This window comes from Athene noctua, chromosome 22 (assembly GCF_965140245.1).
Source record: "Athene noctua chromosome 22, bAthNoc1.hap1.1, whole genome shotgun sequence".
Lineage (NCBI taxonomy): Eukaryota > Metazoa > Chordata > Aves > Strigiformes > Strigidae > Athene > Athene noctua.
In genome coordinates, this window is record NC_134058.1 from 3434762 (window position 1) to 3449199 (window position 14438).

Genomic DNA, 14438 nt, shown 5'->3' on the forward strand with positions numbered 1-14438 from the left:
CCAGCCCTTTACATTATTTGTTTGTAATTAGACACAGACAAAGGTTAGGTCAGATTGCTACAAAAAAAACCCAGGAGGAAAATCAAACAAAAAAGCAACTCCTCTTGTCTTTGGGATTTCTATCCACAATACTTTTTCTCTTACATGTGAGGCTCTCACATGTGGTTGACTGGAGTTTTAACAAGGCTATTTGATTAAAGTGAATGTTTGTTTTGCTTATCCCTTTGCTGCTGTCAGTTTTGGAGAAGGATTAGGTATGGTATTTGGGAGCCATGTTGGAAAAAAAAACGATATAAATGAGCTGGGTGTTGCAGCTCTTGAATGCTCCTTTCAGACTGCAGATGTGGCAGTTAACACATGTATTTCATATTTCAGTAGTTAGTATAATTTTTTTTTTAAATCCACGAAACAGGTCTGAAAGTTTATGCTTTTTATGTTCGCTTCCTCCTTTGTCTGTCTTTTGGTTTTCCCCTGCAAATACATGACAAGTTTCTGCTACTGTGGCTACTCCAGATCCTTTATCTCTTGCATTTTCTCTTCACGTTCTCCTGTGACTTAGAAGTGCATCACGGTGACTCAGGTTTGCCATGAGAGACTGAAGAAAGGTCACATCCGCTGACAGACACCATGCCAGGTGCTAAGCTGGAAAGGAAATACACAGCTGGGTAACGTCAGGGACTTGTGGTTTTTACCTTGGTGTGGTTTGGTTTCCCTCTACGAAATGTCAGTGACATTGCTCCTGGCCTTTGTGCCACTGGGATTGTCTGCACGGAGCCACCACTTCTGGGGTCCAGGCCGTGCAGACAGCCCAGAGCGGGGTCCAAGAGACTCCAGCCTCATTCTGTAGGCTCAGGCAGAGCTCTGATGGGTGCGTGCTGCAGGGTCCTTAGCGCTGCTTGAAAGAAGGATCCAGCGTTCTTTGCAAAGCTTTAATTGTTTTGGGGTGAGAATTTCACTCACCTGGGGAGCCCACGTGTGGCACTACATGAATCACCCATGCTGCTGCCACACTGTTTGTCTCCTGTGCCCCCTGCCTTACCTGCGGCAGGTTTGCAGGGCAGTACTTCTCCCTGTGTGCCAAAAGAGGGCAGGCATTAGGCACTGCAAATACCCCAGGGTCTGGAAAACCCCAGGGTGGCCAGTCCTAGTCACTACAGCATCACAAAGCTGGCCTAAAGGTCAACAAAGCTGAAAGGAACACAACAGTTTTGTCTTCTAGTTTCAGGCTGCAGATAATTTGTCTTTAGACTTCTTTTTTTTTTACCCCAGTCATAGAATTACAGAACAGTTTGGGTTGGAAGGGACCTTAAAGACCATCTAGCTTCAACACCCCCACCCCACCCTACCCTGCCCCAGGCAGGGCCACCTTCCACCAGCCCAGGTTGCCCAAAGCCCCGTCCAACCTGGCCTTGAACCCTTCCAGGGAGGGGGCAGCCACAGCTTCTCTGGGCAGCCTGTGCCAGGGCCTCACCCCCCTCACAGGGAAGAATTTCTTCCTCATAGCTAATCTAAATCTCCCCTCTGTCAGTTTAAAACCATTCCCCCTCATCCTATCCCTCCCTGCTGATGACAAGTCCCTCCCCCTTTCCTGCAGCCCCTTTCAGCCCTGGGGGGCCGCTCTAAGGTCTCCCCGGAGCCTTCTCCAGCTGAACCCCCCAACTCTCTCAGCCTGTCCTCACGGAGGGGTGCTTCAGCCACCTGAGCATCTTTGTGGCCTCCTCTGGCCCCAGTTGAGCAGGTCCCTGTCCTGATGTTGGGGGCCCCAAAGGGAGAGAATCCCCCCCCTTGCCCTGCTGCCCACCCTGCTCTGGGTGCAGCCCCGCACACGGGGCCTTTCTGGGCTGCGAGGGCACGTTGCTGGCTCACAGTCAGTTTTCCACCCCCTGACACCCCCAAGCCCTTCTCCTCAGGGCTGCTCTCCAGCCACTCCTCGCCCAGCCGGGGTTTGTGCTGGGGATCGCCCCGACCCACGGGCAGGACCTTGCCCTTGGCCTTGTTGAACTCCGTGAGGTTTGCACGTCCCCCCTCTCCAGCCTGCCCAGGTCCCTCTGGATGCCATCCCTTCCCTCAGCGTGTCCCCACACCACGCAGCTCCGTGTCAGTGGGGAACTTGCTGAGGATGTGCTCGATCCCCCTGTCCATGTCCCCAACAAAGGTGTTAAACAGCCTTTGGGCAGTACAATGTGGACTGTCACTGCTCAGATGATATTCTGGGGAGCTGATGTCCCTGTGTCCCCTCTGACAGCAGCCTCCCCTTGCACTTGCTGCAGCACTCGCCTGCCCCCCAGCACTGACTGTTCCTCCACGCTTTCTGCAGCCCATCAGAACTGCTGCTCTGCCACAGGTTCCCTGGCCTGGCAGGTCACTTCACCCTGAGTGAGGAACATCTCTTGTAGCTGTCACTGCATCGTAAAGTGCGCTCTAAATAAAGACTGACTGACAGTTTCCCAAGCGCATAGACAAGTTTTCTACAACAATGTGAGTCCTGTAGCTAGCAATCAGTTTTCTACAGTGGGATGGAAACAACTTACAAAATGGAGCTTACGAGGCAGTTTATACATTGGTCTATCATTAGTCATTCAGAAATTATGTAGGTTTCATGTGAACAACCTCTTACTTGCAGGACAAGTGCAGAGTTTCTTTGGTCATGCATTATGGGTAATCAGCAAAATTTCAGAGTCAGGAAACCAAATTCTCTCCCTGGTAACAATTCTCTCATTGATGACGTTAAGTCCAAGGAGTGTCAGCAAAGCCACCGGACTTGCAAGAACTTATTATGTGTTTGAGAAGTAGTTACGTTCTTTTTTGTTTCTTTTTTTTTTTTTTTTTTTTGTCCTTTCCAAAAGGTTATTGCTTTGGGCAGTTCAGCAAATTGATGGCTTCAGTGGCCTCAGCCAAAAAGAAAACTGTAAAATGAGACATTTGGTGCTGTGTGTCACGTTCAGCTCGTGGCTGGATATCCTTAAGATGGGCAAGAGTAGAATTTGCAGCCAGTTCTGTAAATACTCTGAGGAATGTGTGCCCTGAAGACCGAGGTACAAGTTGCCACATCGGGGCACTTCAGTGGGTGGAAGAATCCACTGGTTCTTCCTTCAGACCTCATCCCTGAGCACTCCTTCTAGTGTTATGTGTACAGGTCACCGTAGCACAGAGAAGGGTGAAGGGATTAGATCTGTAATGTCTGTTCTGTTCCATCGCTGTGTGCTTATGTTTCAGCCTTAAATTTGCCCTGAGCTCTGTATGGGGATGGGCAGGTGTGGCTGGAACAGTCCGTCCTGTGGAGCCGGGGCAGGAAGGGAGCTGCTGTGCTTGGGGTCTTTTTGCCACTCGTGTTTCCGTGCCTCCCTCCCTTTGATGAAGGAAGGAGAAGAAACCCATCTTCTTCAGGTCTGATACAGCGGGGCCTCGCGCTCAGAACTGAGGTTCATTTCTTGGAGACAGTCGCTGAAGATTAAGACCTCTTCATCCAAGACTGAGGAATGAGAGCCTGGCACGCAAGAGACCCTTTCGTTCAAACTCCAGACCCTTGCAGAGTCTCTCTTCAAAGGGACAGCAGCAGCATTATTTGGATGCTTCTTTCCAGTGGCAGCTGGGACTTTGAACCCTGAGGCATTTCTGAACATCTTGGCCTCTAGCTTCTTCTCTTTGCCTCTTTGAGACTCTGCTATGTCTTCCTGTTTCATGCAAAGGAGAAGGCACTTCATGATATATGTGCTTAGACAACCCCGAAGACCACATGGCTTCCAACAGCCTTTTAACCCTTGGGATTATAATTTTAAACACAGCTCACATGGATTGAAAGAACTCTGCAGGCCACAGAACCTCTGCTTGTGCGTGAAGATAAAGACACTAAGGATTCCTAATTTCTGAAAAGTCTCAGTCAAATGTTGTCTAGTTAATCATGTAACTGCTGCTGAATAAACCCACCGGGCAGATGATGAGGAGGGGAGAACTATTGCTTATTGATGAGTGAAATAGGCATTTGTTCTATCAATAGGTGCAGAGAGAGCTGGAAACCCTACGAGGTGAGGCATGGAACCTGGCAGCATTGACTACATACAGGACTGAGCAAGAAAGGGATTGACAGATGAAATGTCACTACCTTACATCAGAGACAGGTAAGGTTATCTTTAGAAATCTTTAGAAAACCCCAGAGATTTTAAAGCCAGATAGTCACGTTGTCTCTGAAAGATCGCTGCTGACTCTAGAGATTTGGACTTGGCGTGTACAGCTGTTGTCTGTGATCTGACTGTAAATGTTCCATCATCTGGCAGTATCGTAATGCTTGAACAAGAATGTAAACATGTAGAGACGAATTCAGAAAAACCCCCCACAACATTCAAGAAAAGAAGAAGGAAATAAATTATTAGTTCCTATTCTGGTAGACACCAGGTATTAGATAATATATGTGGTAACTGCCTGCCTGCAGCCTTTGCCAGGCTTAGGGTTCCCTTGGGGACCACCTGCCGCTTGTCTCACTGGGACCTTTGGAGGTCACTTCTCTATTGCTGTGTTTATGATGCCGAGCACAAGTCTCATTAACGTTCGTATTTTGTATTTAGGCAGTGCTAGTTATTAATGTCCATATTTGAGTTTCAGGGGAATGGCCAGTTCCTCCATCTGGAACCATTGCACTGTCCTTGTCCCTTCTGGTAGCTGTGATCTAGTCTGTACTTCTAGAGATGAAGAGAGTAAGGATTGGGAGACTAAGTGTGGTGCCTAACTTAGAGACCTGCTGTTCTACCACTCAGGTCTTTCTGTTAGTTATAAAATGACCCATCCCAGCTGCTGCTGAAAGTAGCAGTTCTGTCTGTGGGTTAATCAGCAGCATTAGTTATCAGTGACTGGTGTGCCAGTTATTCTGGGGTATGGCCTTGAGGTGTAACTTAAGAAAATGAGGCTAAATGACTCTTGGCTCCTCAGGTCTGCAGCTTTGGCATCAGAACAACTGTCAGGATCCTAACAGGGTTTGTCTGCTCTACATCAATAATGACAGGGGACTCTGCCCAGGGTATAAGTAACACCTAACAAGGCCTTAGGGAGTTTCTGGGGAGCCTGAGCTTCACCCCTGGGCAAGTCTCACAGCAACACGCAGAGCTGATCCCGTCTCTTCCTATTCCTGAGTTTAATTTTTCTCTGCACACCTCATGAATGAATGATTTGTCAGGGTTACTCCTAAGACCATTTGTGATGTGTCCCACAGTTTCTGTCAGCGTTGCCAGCTATTGTTAGGAGGTTTGCAGGGAGCCTACGCACTTTTAATGAAACTGGAAGCACCTGACCTCAAAGGTAGGTATTGTGGGGATGATGAAGAAATCTTTATTTCAAGAAATTTGGATTTCCTTCATGGGTATTTTGTTGTTGCTTTCTTCACGTTGAGAATTAGTACCTCTTTCACAGACTCAGAAGGACTTGCAGAGCCAGGGAAAGTGTTGGGCTGATAGGAAGGTGTATCCCCTCTGGTCCACAATCACTTTATGTGTATCTCGAGGAGCTTCTGAAAGTTGCTGGTGCCACATTTCCCAGCTGTACCAGCCTGTGCTGGGGAAAGGGCGAAGGGTAGGAGATAGAAGGATAAGGGATAATAAGAATATCCTCACAGTTGGTCAGGGCTTGTGTGCAATTCAGAAATGGTCGTAACGGATTGGTCTGCCGGGTATATTGTTGCAGTGCCCAAGTGCTTTGCCTGGGAACTTCATCGTAACATTCTGCAAAGTTCTGAAGAGGGTGGGACAAAGTTTTGTACGCTGCTGAGTGCGCTATGTTTTCTGACCAAGGGCAGCACCCTGTGGACCTTCCCCGTCCCTGCCTTGCTGCTCAGGTGTGGTGGTTACACCGTTTGGAAGAGCTGGTGAAAGGAATCCTGACCTGGGGGGCTGAACCCAAGCACTGTGGTGTCCGGGACTCTCCATGGCCAGTTGGCAGCTGCAGCAGGCAGTGTGTCTGTGTTTCCAGTGTAGCGTGAGTGGTACAGACTGTGGCAAGTGTGAGAAGCAGTGCTGTGTGGGAAGAGCAGGGGATCTCCTGTGTGGCAGAAGTACAAAGTAGGAGACTTCTGGTTTCTGAAACATGACAGTTGGCCTTCTAGGGGTATTATGTGGGAAAAAGTGACGGCAGAGACCTGCGTCTTTTGCCTGCTTGCATCTAGTCTGGATGTCAGCTTTTGATAGAAAGGTTTCACCTAGCACATTTAAGAGTACAAGAAGTATTGCAGCACACGTTTTTAAAACCATACCAAACCTGATTGTTTCCAACCCATGACAGGAACCAAGGTAGATCCCTGAATAGACCAAAGACTAAGTGCGGAGCAGTGATGAGCAGCGTCCTCAGGGGTCAGGGTTGGGACTGGCGCTGTTTAACATCTTTGTTGGGGACATGGACAGTGGGATCGAGGGACCCTCATCAAGTTCCCCACCTACACCGAGCTGCGTGGTGTGGGGACACGCTGAGGGAAAGGATGGCATCCAGAGGGACCTGGGCAGGCTGGAGAGTGGGGACGTGCAAACCTCACGGAGTTCAACAAGGCCAAGGGCAAGGTCCTGCCCGTGGGTCGGGGGGATCCCCAGCACAAACCCCGGCTGGGCGAGGAGTGGCTGGAGAGCAGCCCTGAGGAGAAGGGCTTGGGGGTGTCAGGGGGTGGAAAACTGTGAGTCAGCAACATGTGCTGACAGCCCAGAAAGCCACTGGTGTGCGGGGCTGCACCCAGAGCAGGGTGGGCAGCAGGGTGAGGGGGGGATTCTCCCACTCTGCTCCGCTCTGTGAGACCCCCCTGCAGTGCTGGGTCCAGCTCTGGGGGTACCAACAGCAGAAGGACACGGACCTGCTCGAGTGGGGCCAGAAGAGGCCATGAAGATGCTCGGAGGGCTGGAGCCCCCCCTGTGAGGTCAGGCTGGGAGAGTTGGGGGGTTCAGCTGGAGAAGAGGCTCCTGGGAGACCTTAGAGCGCCCCCCCAGGGCTGAAAGGGGCTGCAGGAAAGGGGGGAGGGACTCTTGATCAGCAGGGAGGGATAGGATGAGGGGGAACGGGTTTAAACTGACAGAGGGGAGGTTTAGATTAGCTATGAGGAAGAAATTCTTCCCTGTGAGGGGGGTGAGGCCCTGGCACAGGTTGCCCAGAGAAGCTGTGGCTGCCCCCTCCCTGGAAGGGTTCAAGGCCAGGTTGGACGGGGCTTTGGGCAACCTGGGCTGGTGGAAGGTGGCCCTGCCTGTGGCAGAGGGGTGGAATTGGATGATTTTTAAGGTCTCTTCCAACCCAAACCACTCTGTGATTGTATGAAGGGTGTGTTGACTGACCTCGTTTTTGAGATCCATAGATGAATCTTTGGGAAGAAGGTGTAGAACAAGCTGAAGGCAGAGTGATGGTGTCTGTGTGAGAAGTTTATTCAGTCTTGACTGGCTGTGTATTAAACTAAGAAATTAACAGGGCAAGTGTCAAAAGCTGTAGGCATGGTATTTTCTGGAGACGCTCATCTTTTCACAGATCTGACTCTCTCTTGCCTTGACCTATTTTTGTCACACACGGTGTGGAAAAGAACCCGTTAAAAATTGTTTCTGCATCAGAATTCGTCTGTTCAGTTGAGAATGAGGTTGGATTTTAAATACCGTCTTCGCTGTGCACACATAAAAGTAACCACAAGCTACAGGGATAGAAGCAAACCCCAGGGTACGGTGGAAATAGAGGCGAGGGGAAGCAAGCAAGCTGTCTGCACACACAGCAGAGATGGAAGTTTGCATATGCCTTTGTATAAGGCAAGACATTTAGGAATTGAAACCCAGCAGCAGGTGATGATTACAGGCAGCATGTCTGGGCCTGTGTACAGTTTTGTCGAGCAGCTGTATTTTGTTACCTAAATCCCATGGGGGTAGGGGTCAGAGGAGCTCTGTGTGTCCCTAAACTGCCCATTGCAGCTATTTTCAGTGTTGGTCCCAGGACTGATCTTGCAGCCTGTGGGGAAGACAGTATTCTTTCTCGTGGTTTCATGGTATCCATATGGAGTTACATTGGCTCTGGAAAATAATTAAAGAGTCTCCTGATCCGGAGTGAAGGAAGTTGAAAACAATTAACAGAATCAGAATCAAAAAAATCTGAGTGGATGGATGGACTTTACATTGCAATCTGATAGTAAATTCTTGAAGGTTTCTAAATTCATTAGGGACTCTAAGTCAGAATGAAGTAGCCTGAGAGTGCTGAAGTTCACACAATAATTTCATTTGCATTCATTTTTAATTGTATATCAACTTGCAAAATCCTTTGAAAATCGAATTATGTGATGCTACATCTTGCTCTTAACCTGCTGCTCCCTTGATGGAGTCACTGGTGCTTGGCCCTGCTTTTTTAAGAATTTGATGATGTCAAATAAAAATCTTTTCCCCGCCCCTAAAGAAACAGGAAGAGTACAGCCACAAAAAGCACAGTGCTTTCCCACAGTATCAGGAGAAAGAAAGTCCTGATACAAGCCCACCCTAGTGAGCTTTTGGGTTGTATAGCTCCAGACATGACTGGACGGATAAGTAAAGTTGGTCACCTCAAGATTCGAGCCTCCTTGCTGCTGGTGGTGTGCCTATGGCAATGGACACAGCAGACTTGGGCAAAACAGTGCCAGGGTGGTGAACTGAGAATAATCAGTAAAGATGAAAAGAAATGTTGCCCCAAATGCAGCTCAAACACAGGTAAGGGAATGATGTGGCTGTCTTCTTTCTGTTTGTCAATATTGTTTTATGTCAACCAGGGTGATCAAGTGTGGGGAACAGTCGTGTGTGTGTGTATGTATGTAAATGGATCTTGAGTAACAATGTGCAAAACAAACCAGCAAGGGCTTCCTTCCTGCCCACTAAATTCATGATGTGCCTTAGCTGTAAACTTCAGAGCTAACGCAGGTTTTGAGTTTTTTATGTGCTTATACGTGTTATTCTGTAGTGAGAAAGGGAAAGTTAAGTTTCGGTAGGTTGGTCTTGCTCCCAAGGGAGGTGTTCACTTACCACTGATTCTGAGCCCTTGCTCCATTCAAACATGATTTCAAAGTTTGTGCCATTCAGACCATGGAGGGAATACAGGGAGTGATGCTCTCGGTAAGGCTGACCCTTGCAATTGGTGTTCCTAAGGAGAGGAAGCATCCCGCCGTTCTGTGTCCGTCCATCCCGCCGTTCTGTGTCCGTCCATCCCGCCGTTCCGTGTCCGTCCATCCCACTGACTTGTGCTTATCATTAGTTTCAACAACCTGTTCTAACCTATATCCTTGCCTGATCTTAGGATGGTGATGAGATGGTAATGGATTCTCACTTGCCTGTAATTTTAAGTCAAATTAAGGCTCTAGAGGTGGAGCAAGGCTGAGTGAGTGACATTGCTGTGCCTGTTAGGCTGAAGGACAGCACAGGTGATTCAAATGGCCTCTTCCATGGTCCCAGGAACAATCATATTATTCTTTCTAATTTAGTGCTGTCCATAATAGTAGCCAGAGCTGGACTGTGGGGAACATGAAGCTGTTTCTATGACCTACAGCAAGGAATGCACCTTCCTTTTCTCTTTGTCCCGGAACAGGGTTGCTGGCAGCCTTGTCTAGGTAGGGCTGTTGACCTGCAGGTTAGCAATAAGATTAGCTGAAAATTTACATTTTCGGTGCCTAGGTAGGAGTCAGCCTCCCACTTAGTAGTAGCTTGAATATATCTGCCTCAACTGACAAGAAGAACATTGAGTTCCCATGGAAGGAGTGAGTGGACACATGGCATTTGTGGGAATGAGCAATAAATAGGTGAAGAGCTCCTCAACAGTGTGGACGCCCCGGGGTATTTCCCTTCCCACTGAGATAAAGTTATTCAGCATGAGGTAGGAAACTCATTGCTTGGTGGGATCAGCTCCAGAATCACCCACTGGTAATACACAGACAGAAGCATCCCCAAGCTGTTTCGGTGTTGCTGCCAGGATGCATTAAGTTTTGAAGGCCGGTGAGAGGAAGCCGGTGGGCAGAGGAAGATGTGGGCAGTTTCTGGTGGCCCTGTATATTCCATCACCAATCTCAGGAAATAATCTTTGCTTGATCTTTGCTACTCACTGTGGGTTTTTAAGCACACTGTTGAACTAGCCAGTATTTCCCTTATTTCTTCAAGGTTTTACAGCTTCCTGGTTGGACTGCACTTTTCCTCTAACTGGTCTCCGGCTGCCTGAAGGACTGTTTGATCCTGCTTACTGGTGGGATCAGTATGATCAATCCTTTGCTTTCGTGAACCCAGGAACCTCTCGGAATTAGAGATGATATTTTTTGAGTGCAAGCAAAGTTCACAACAGAACTCCTCTAGAAATAGGACAGAGGGCAGGAATGGTCCTGGGTTTAGGGCATAGATTTAGACTCACATATGCCAACAGAGTGTAGGAAGCAGCTGCTGTTGCTAGGAAGGGACACAGAGAAGGAGTTCTGGCTTCACTGGCCAAGGATCTTTTTGGCATCCCTCCTCTAACATGGCTGAGCCTAATGAGAAGAGCTCTGGCAGTGTCCTGAGAGCTGGCTGGATGGCTAGTTAATGTCTGGTGCTTCTCTGGGGTGCTGGCAGTGCCCTCCTCACACCACAGGGTCTAAATCTGCACAGTGTAGTAAAGCAAACCTGCTGCCTTACTTCTGTCTACCACAGCCTACACTGATATTCCAGATAAGAGAGAAAGGTTACAGTGGTAAGTCATGCAGTGCTCAGATACTGTGCTGTAAAAACCCCAGTGGTGCTGAATTTGAGTTACTTCGAATTTTATCCAGTATATGAGAGTGACATCTTCCTGGTGTCCATATTTTCCGCCACAGCACAGGAAGGAACTATTTCACCTGTGTCACCAGTAAGACTACTGGTTAAGTTAATTTCTAGCCTCTGACAAAGGCAAGTCTAACTTCTTTCTTTTTTGACAGGACACGTGAGTGTCTGTCATACTACGGGGGACCATGACTGCAGGTGTCGTCAGGGGTACAGCTGTACTGATAGACCATGTCTGTACTGCGAAAAACTGCCTGACTGTGCAGCGGGCGAGGAGCTGGTTAAGTCTGGTAACTAAAGAAATGCAAATTACTCTAGTTCAATGTAAATGGCTGGCGGAGCAGCAGTTCCCTTCACTTACTATAACCTGCTTTTGTGAAGGCTTGTGATGCAGAGAGAAATGGCATTTGTATTGTGGCTTCTGTGACTAAAACCCTCTCTTCCCTATTTTATAACTTCTCCTTTCCTAAATTTGAGACTTTCACTTTCCTGCTTGGACTTTCAGTATTACTTTTCTTCCAGGCTGTTACTGCTGTCTGTAGAAGATTTTTTATCTGTGTTGCTTCTTAACTTTACACCCTCTGCTGTCAGATCAGACTATTCCGTATCTCTTCTGTCAGGGCTCTGCTCATGCTTTTCCCAAAATACAAAAGTGGCAAGAACTGCTTGTGTTTTGCCAGGGGGGTGACATAATGCAGAAAGAGCTGGAGGGAATGCACTGTGCTCTGATCTGTTGTATCCCCACCTTTCAGTGAAGGCACTGACCACTAATAATGCACATTCTCTTGTAGGCTTTTTAGACTTCACATTCGCATGTAAACCGTGTGACACAGGAACCTATTCTGATGTTGTGAATGGCTGGTGCCGTAACTGGACTAAGTATGTATTTATTGATACTTTCCTTCTTTGAAATATGCATAATAAAATTGTCAAATGATTAATACTTAATTTAGAAAATTAAATCGAATCAAAGATGAGATACAAATGATGATTTTTTTTTTAATTCAGCAGTATATGGCTTTATATTTGGCTTTATAAATAGTCAGTCTCAAAGCAGAACTTAAGACAAACTGCAGTGTATTCAACTTGCTTCCAAGTCCAGCTCAAAAAGATGCAAAATTAATACAAACACGGGCATCACTTAAAACAGAGACTAAAAAAATGTGCACGCAAACAACTGAGATGTAGTGTTATCCATCCGGGGAACAGCCATAACTTTACCTGCACTGCTGGAAAGAGGAAAAAAAGGAAACAATTTGTGGAGAGGATGGAGGGAAGGAAGAAAGGGAGCCAAGAGAAATGTGAGAGGAATGAAAGGAAAGGCAGTGACGTTCTGAATGTGACTCTTATTCTTCTTTTAGTTGTGAAAGTTCTGGGCTTATAACGATCAAGCGAGGCAACAGTACACGTGATGCAGTATGTGATTTGCCTGCCAAAGATTTGGAGCAAGGTACCTTCTCACAATGGTTTTGTTTCTCTGAGCCTATGACTTCTCTCTACACTTCTTCAGTTGGTGGCATGCTGCAGAGTTATCATCCAGAGCTTGCTGTCATGAAAACTTGCTTTGAAAATTGCTGTTGTTTCTTGCCATATTAATGTAGGTAGAATTATTGACCTGGGCAAAGATTCTACCATTAAAGCACTATTAGTAGTAAAGGTAGAGAAAAGCCCAACAGTTGTCCTTGGGTAGAGCACGCTTATTCGGCAAATTATCAGAGTTTTCCATTGAATTGCTCTTGCTGTTTTGCTGGATTTTCTTAGGAAGACAATCATTTAGTTTGTCATCCAGTTCCTTTACAAGTCTTGGCTGAGTCCACAACACCCAGAATTGAAATCTCATGTTTTATCATGGATTAAATTAAGATAGAAATAGGTGGCTACAAGACTTTGCAGGTATTGAGTATCCTGAAGACAGCAAGCTGCTCTGCTCCTGCCTTTCCCCCCCACCGTTGTTCCTACAGTGAATTGGTGCCTTTCAGGTCTGGGCCCTTCATTCAGAGAAATTGTTAGTTCTGCTGAGACAAATTACAAAAAGGTGCTACTTTTAACTTGAGGGAGACAAAAGTGTGAAAATCTGCCTTGCTGTAGTTCAATTCAGGGAAACATTGAAACCAAATACCCCCAAAAAAGCAAAACCCAAACCAGAGTAGATAGAACAAGGGGTAGCTGCAAGAGAGAGAGACATTGAACAATGAAGAGATCAGGAATATGGTGGGGTTTTTTTGCGTGAATACTTTTTACCACAGGCACTGGTCTATTGCACCCTTGACTTGGAAAGTCTCAGTTTTATTGTTAACACCTGTATTGGTCTGTCTTCCTTGGAAAATTATATTCCCAAGAAAGATGAAATGAATCTCCAAATTGCCTTAGGAGAAAAGGCTTTTCTTTAACAACAGTCTGGGCACATGGTTTCTTAATCTTTATTAAATATATTTAATTGCAGCTCCTATTACAAATGACTCTCTATATACCACCATCCTGGCCATCCTTACTGCAGTGGCTGTATTTGTTCTCATCTTGCTGACCTTCTTCTTGCATTTCTGCATATGGTCACTGAAGAAAGACAAATACCACACAGCTGACGGTAAGTGCACCTCCGTGGGCTTCCGTGTGGCTTTTCAGCAGCAAACAGTGTGTCCTCTGACCCAGAGTTAGAATGGAATGAATTAAGTCGAATAAATTAAATGAATACGGATTTACTCTGTGATTTGGGGCGGGTTGTGTAGTTTCAGTGAGATGCAGTGCATCACCTGTGTCGTTGTCCTTTCCTCGGGGAGAGGCTGTATTGGTAAAATTAACGGGCATCTACCTGACCCATGTGAAGACGTCTTGTATGTGCAGTGCTTTTGCTTATTCTCACTGCAGATCTGGAACATAACTTCCCTAGGCTGCCAGTGGCACAACTGTCACACCAGAGAGAAGAGACTTACAGCTGCCAGTTTCCAGAAGAAGAACATGGAGACAAAACACCAGAAGAAAAGCCTTGCTATTTCCACCCTCAGAGTCTACAGTGAACACAGATAAATTGCAGTGGGTTGTGAGAATGGGGAGCTGAGCTTTTTTTTTTAAAAGAAAATAAAAAAGGAGTGGCTGGGCACATCAAGCATCATTATGTACATAGCAATAAGGAATGGATTTGGGGGCAGTTTTGCTTTGTTTCTTCTCAACAAACCTAACATTTAGAAACAGAAAAACTGCTGAGTGAGGCTGGCATTCAGTTCGGCTGCACTGCATTGCTGCAAGTTTTCTGGGTTGTTGGAGTTTTTTTGGTTGGTTGGTTGGTTGTTTTTTTTTTTTTAATTGATGCTTTTTTCAACTTTGTTTGGGACCAGGGACCCTTCTTGTCCTTGTTCCCCTTTGCAATCTTCTGCACGTGTCTCTGTGGTGCCCCCCCAGATTGGTGGGCGTGCAGAAGGCTGGTGTCCCGCCGTCGATCCCTTCAGCACTACAGGACATAGGTAGCACCACAGGGCACTCACAGCTTTCACCGGCCATCCCAGTTTCCAGGGTGTGTTCTGATATTCATCCTAAGGGAACGAGGCATCCTAAGGGAATGATGGCAATGAGCAGCCATCTCTACTACTCTTCTCCAAGCAGACTATGAAATTGTTTTCACTCCTATGAAATTGTTCTCCTTGTTGTGCAGCAAAGGGCCGTTATTCTTAAACCATTAAATCCTCTCCACCCCCAGCAGGAGGTGGTGGT

The 14438-nt window shown here is 46.9% G+C and overlaps 1 protein-coding gene across 1 annotated transcript; it reads left to right on the forward strand.

The window, feature by feature from the left end:
* The first annotated feature begins 8494 nt into the window (after positions 1 to 8494).
* TNFRSF18 (TNF receptor superfamily member 18) lies at positions 8495 to 13747 on the forward strand. Its single transcript, XM_074925010.1, has 6 exons — positions 8495 to 8669; positions 10889 to 11023; positions 11525 to 11612; positions 12095 to 12183; positions 13177 to 13317; positions 13599 to 13747. The coding sequence occupies exons 1-6, from the start codon at positions 8495 to 8497 to the stop codon at positions 13745 to 13747; spliced, it is 777 nt and encodes a 258-aa protein (XP_074781111.1).
* The last annotated feature ends 691 nt before the right edge of the window (positions 13748 to 14438 follow it).

Bases quoted from the DNA above. Each gene is read 5' to 3' on its own strand.
- TNFRSF18 (XM_074925010.1), top strand. From the start codon at position 8,495: ATGACTGGACGGATAAGTAAAGTTGGTCACCTCAAGATTCGAGCCTCC. The intron at 12,184-13,176 runs GTACCTTCTCAC...ATTTAATTGCAG, and splicing joins TGCCAAAGATTTGGAGCAAG to CTCCTATTACAAATGACTCT. The intron at 13,318-13,598 runs GTAAGTGCACCT...TTCTCACTGCAG, and splicing joins CAAATACCACACAGCTGACG to ATCTGGAACATAACTTCCCT.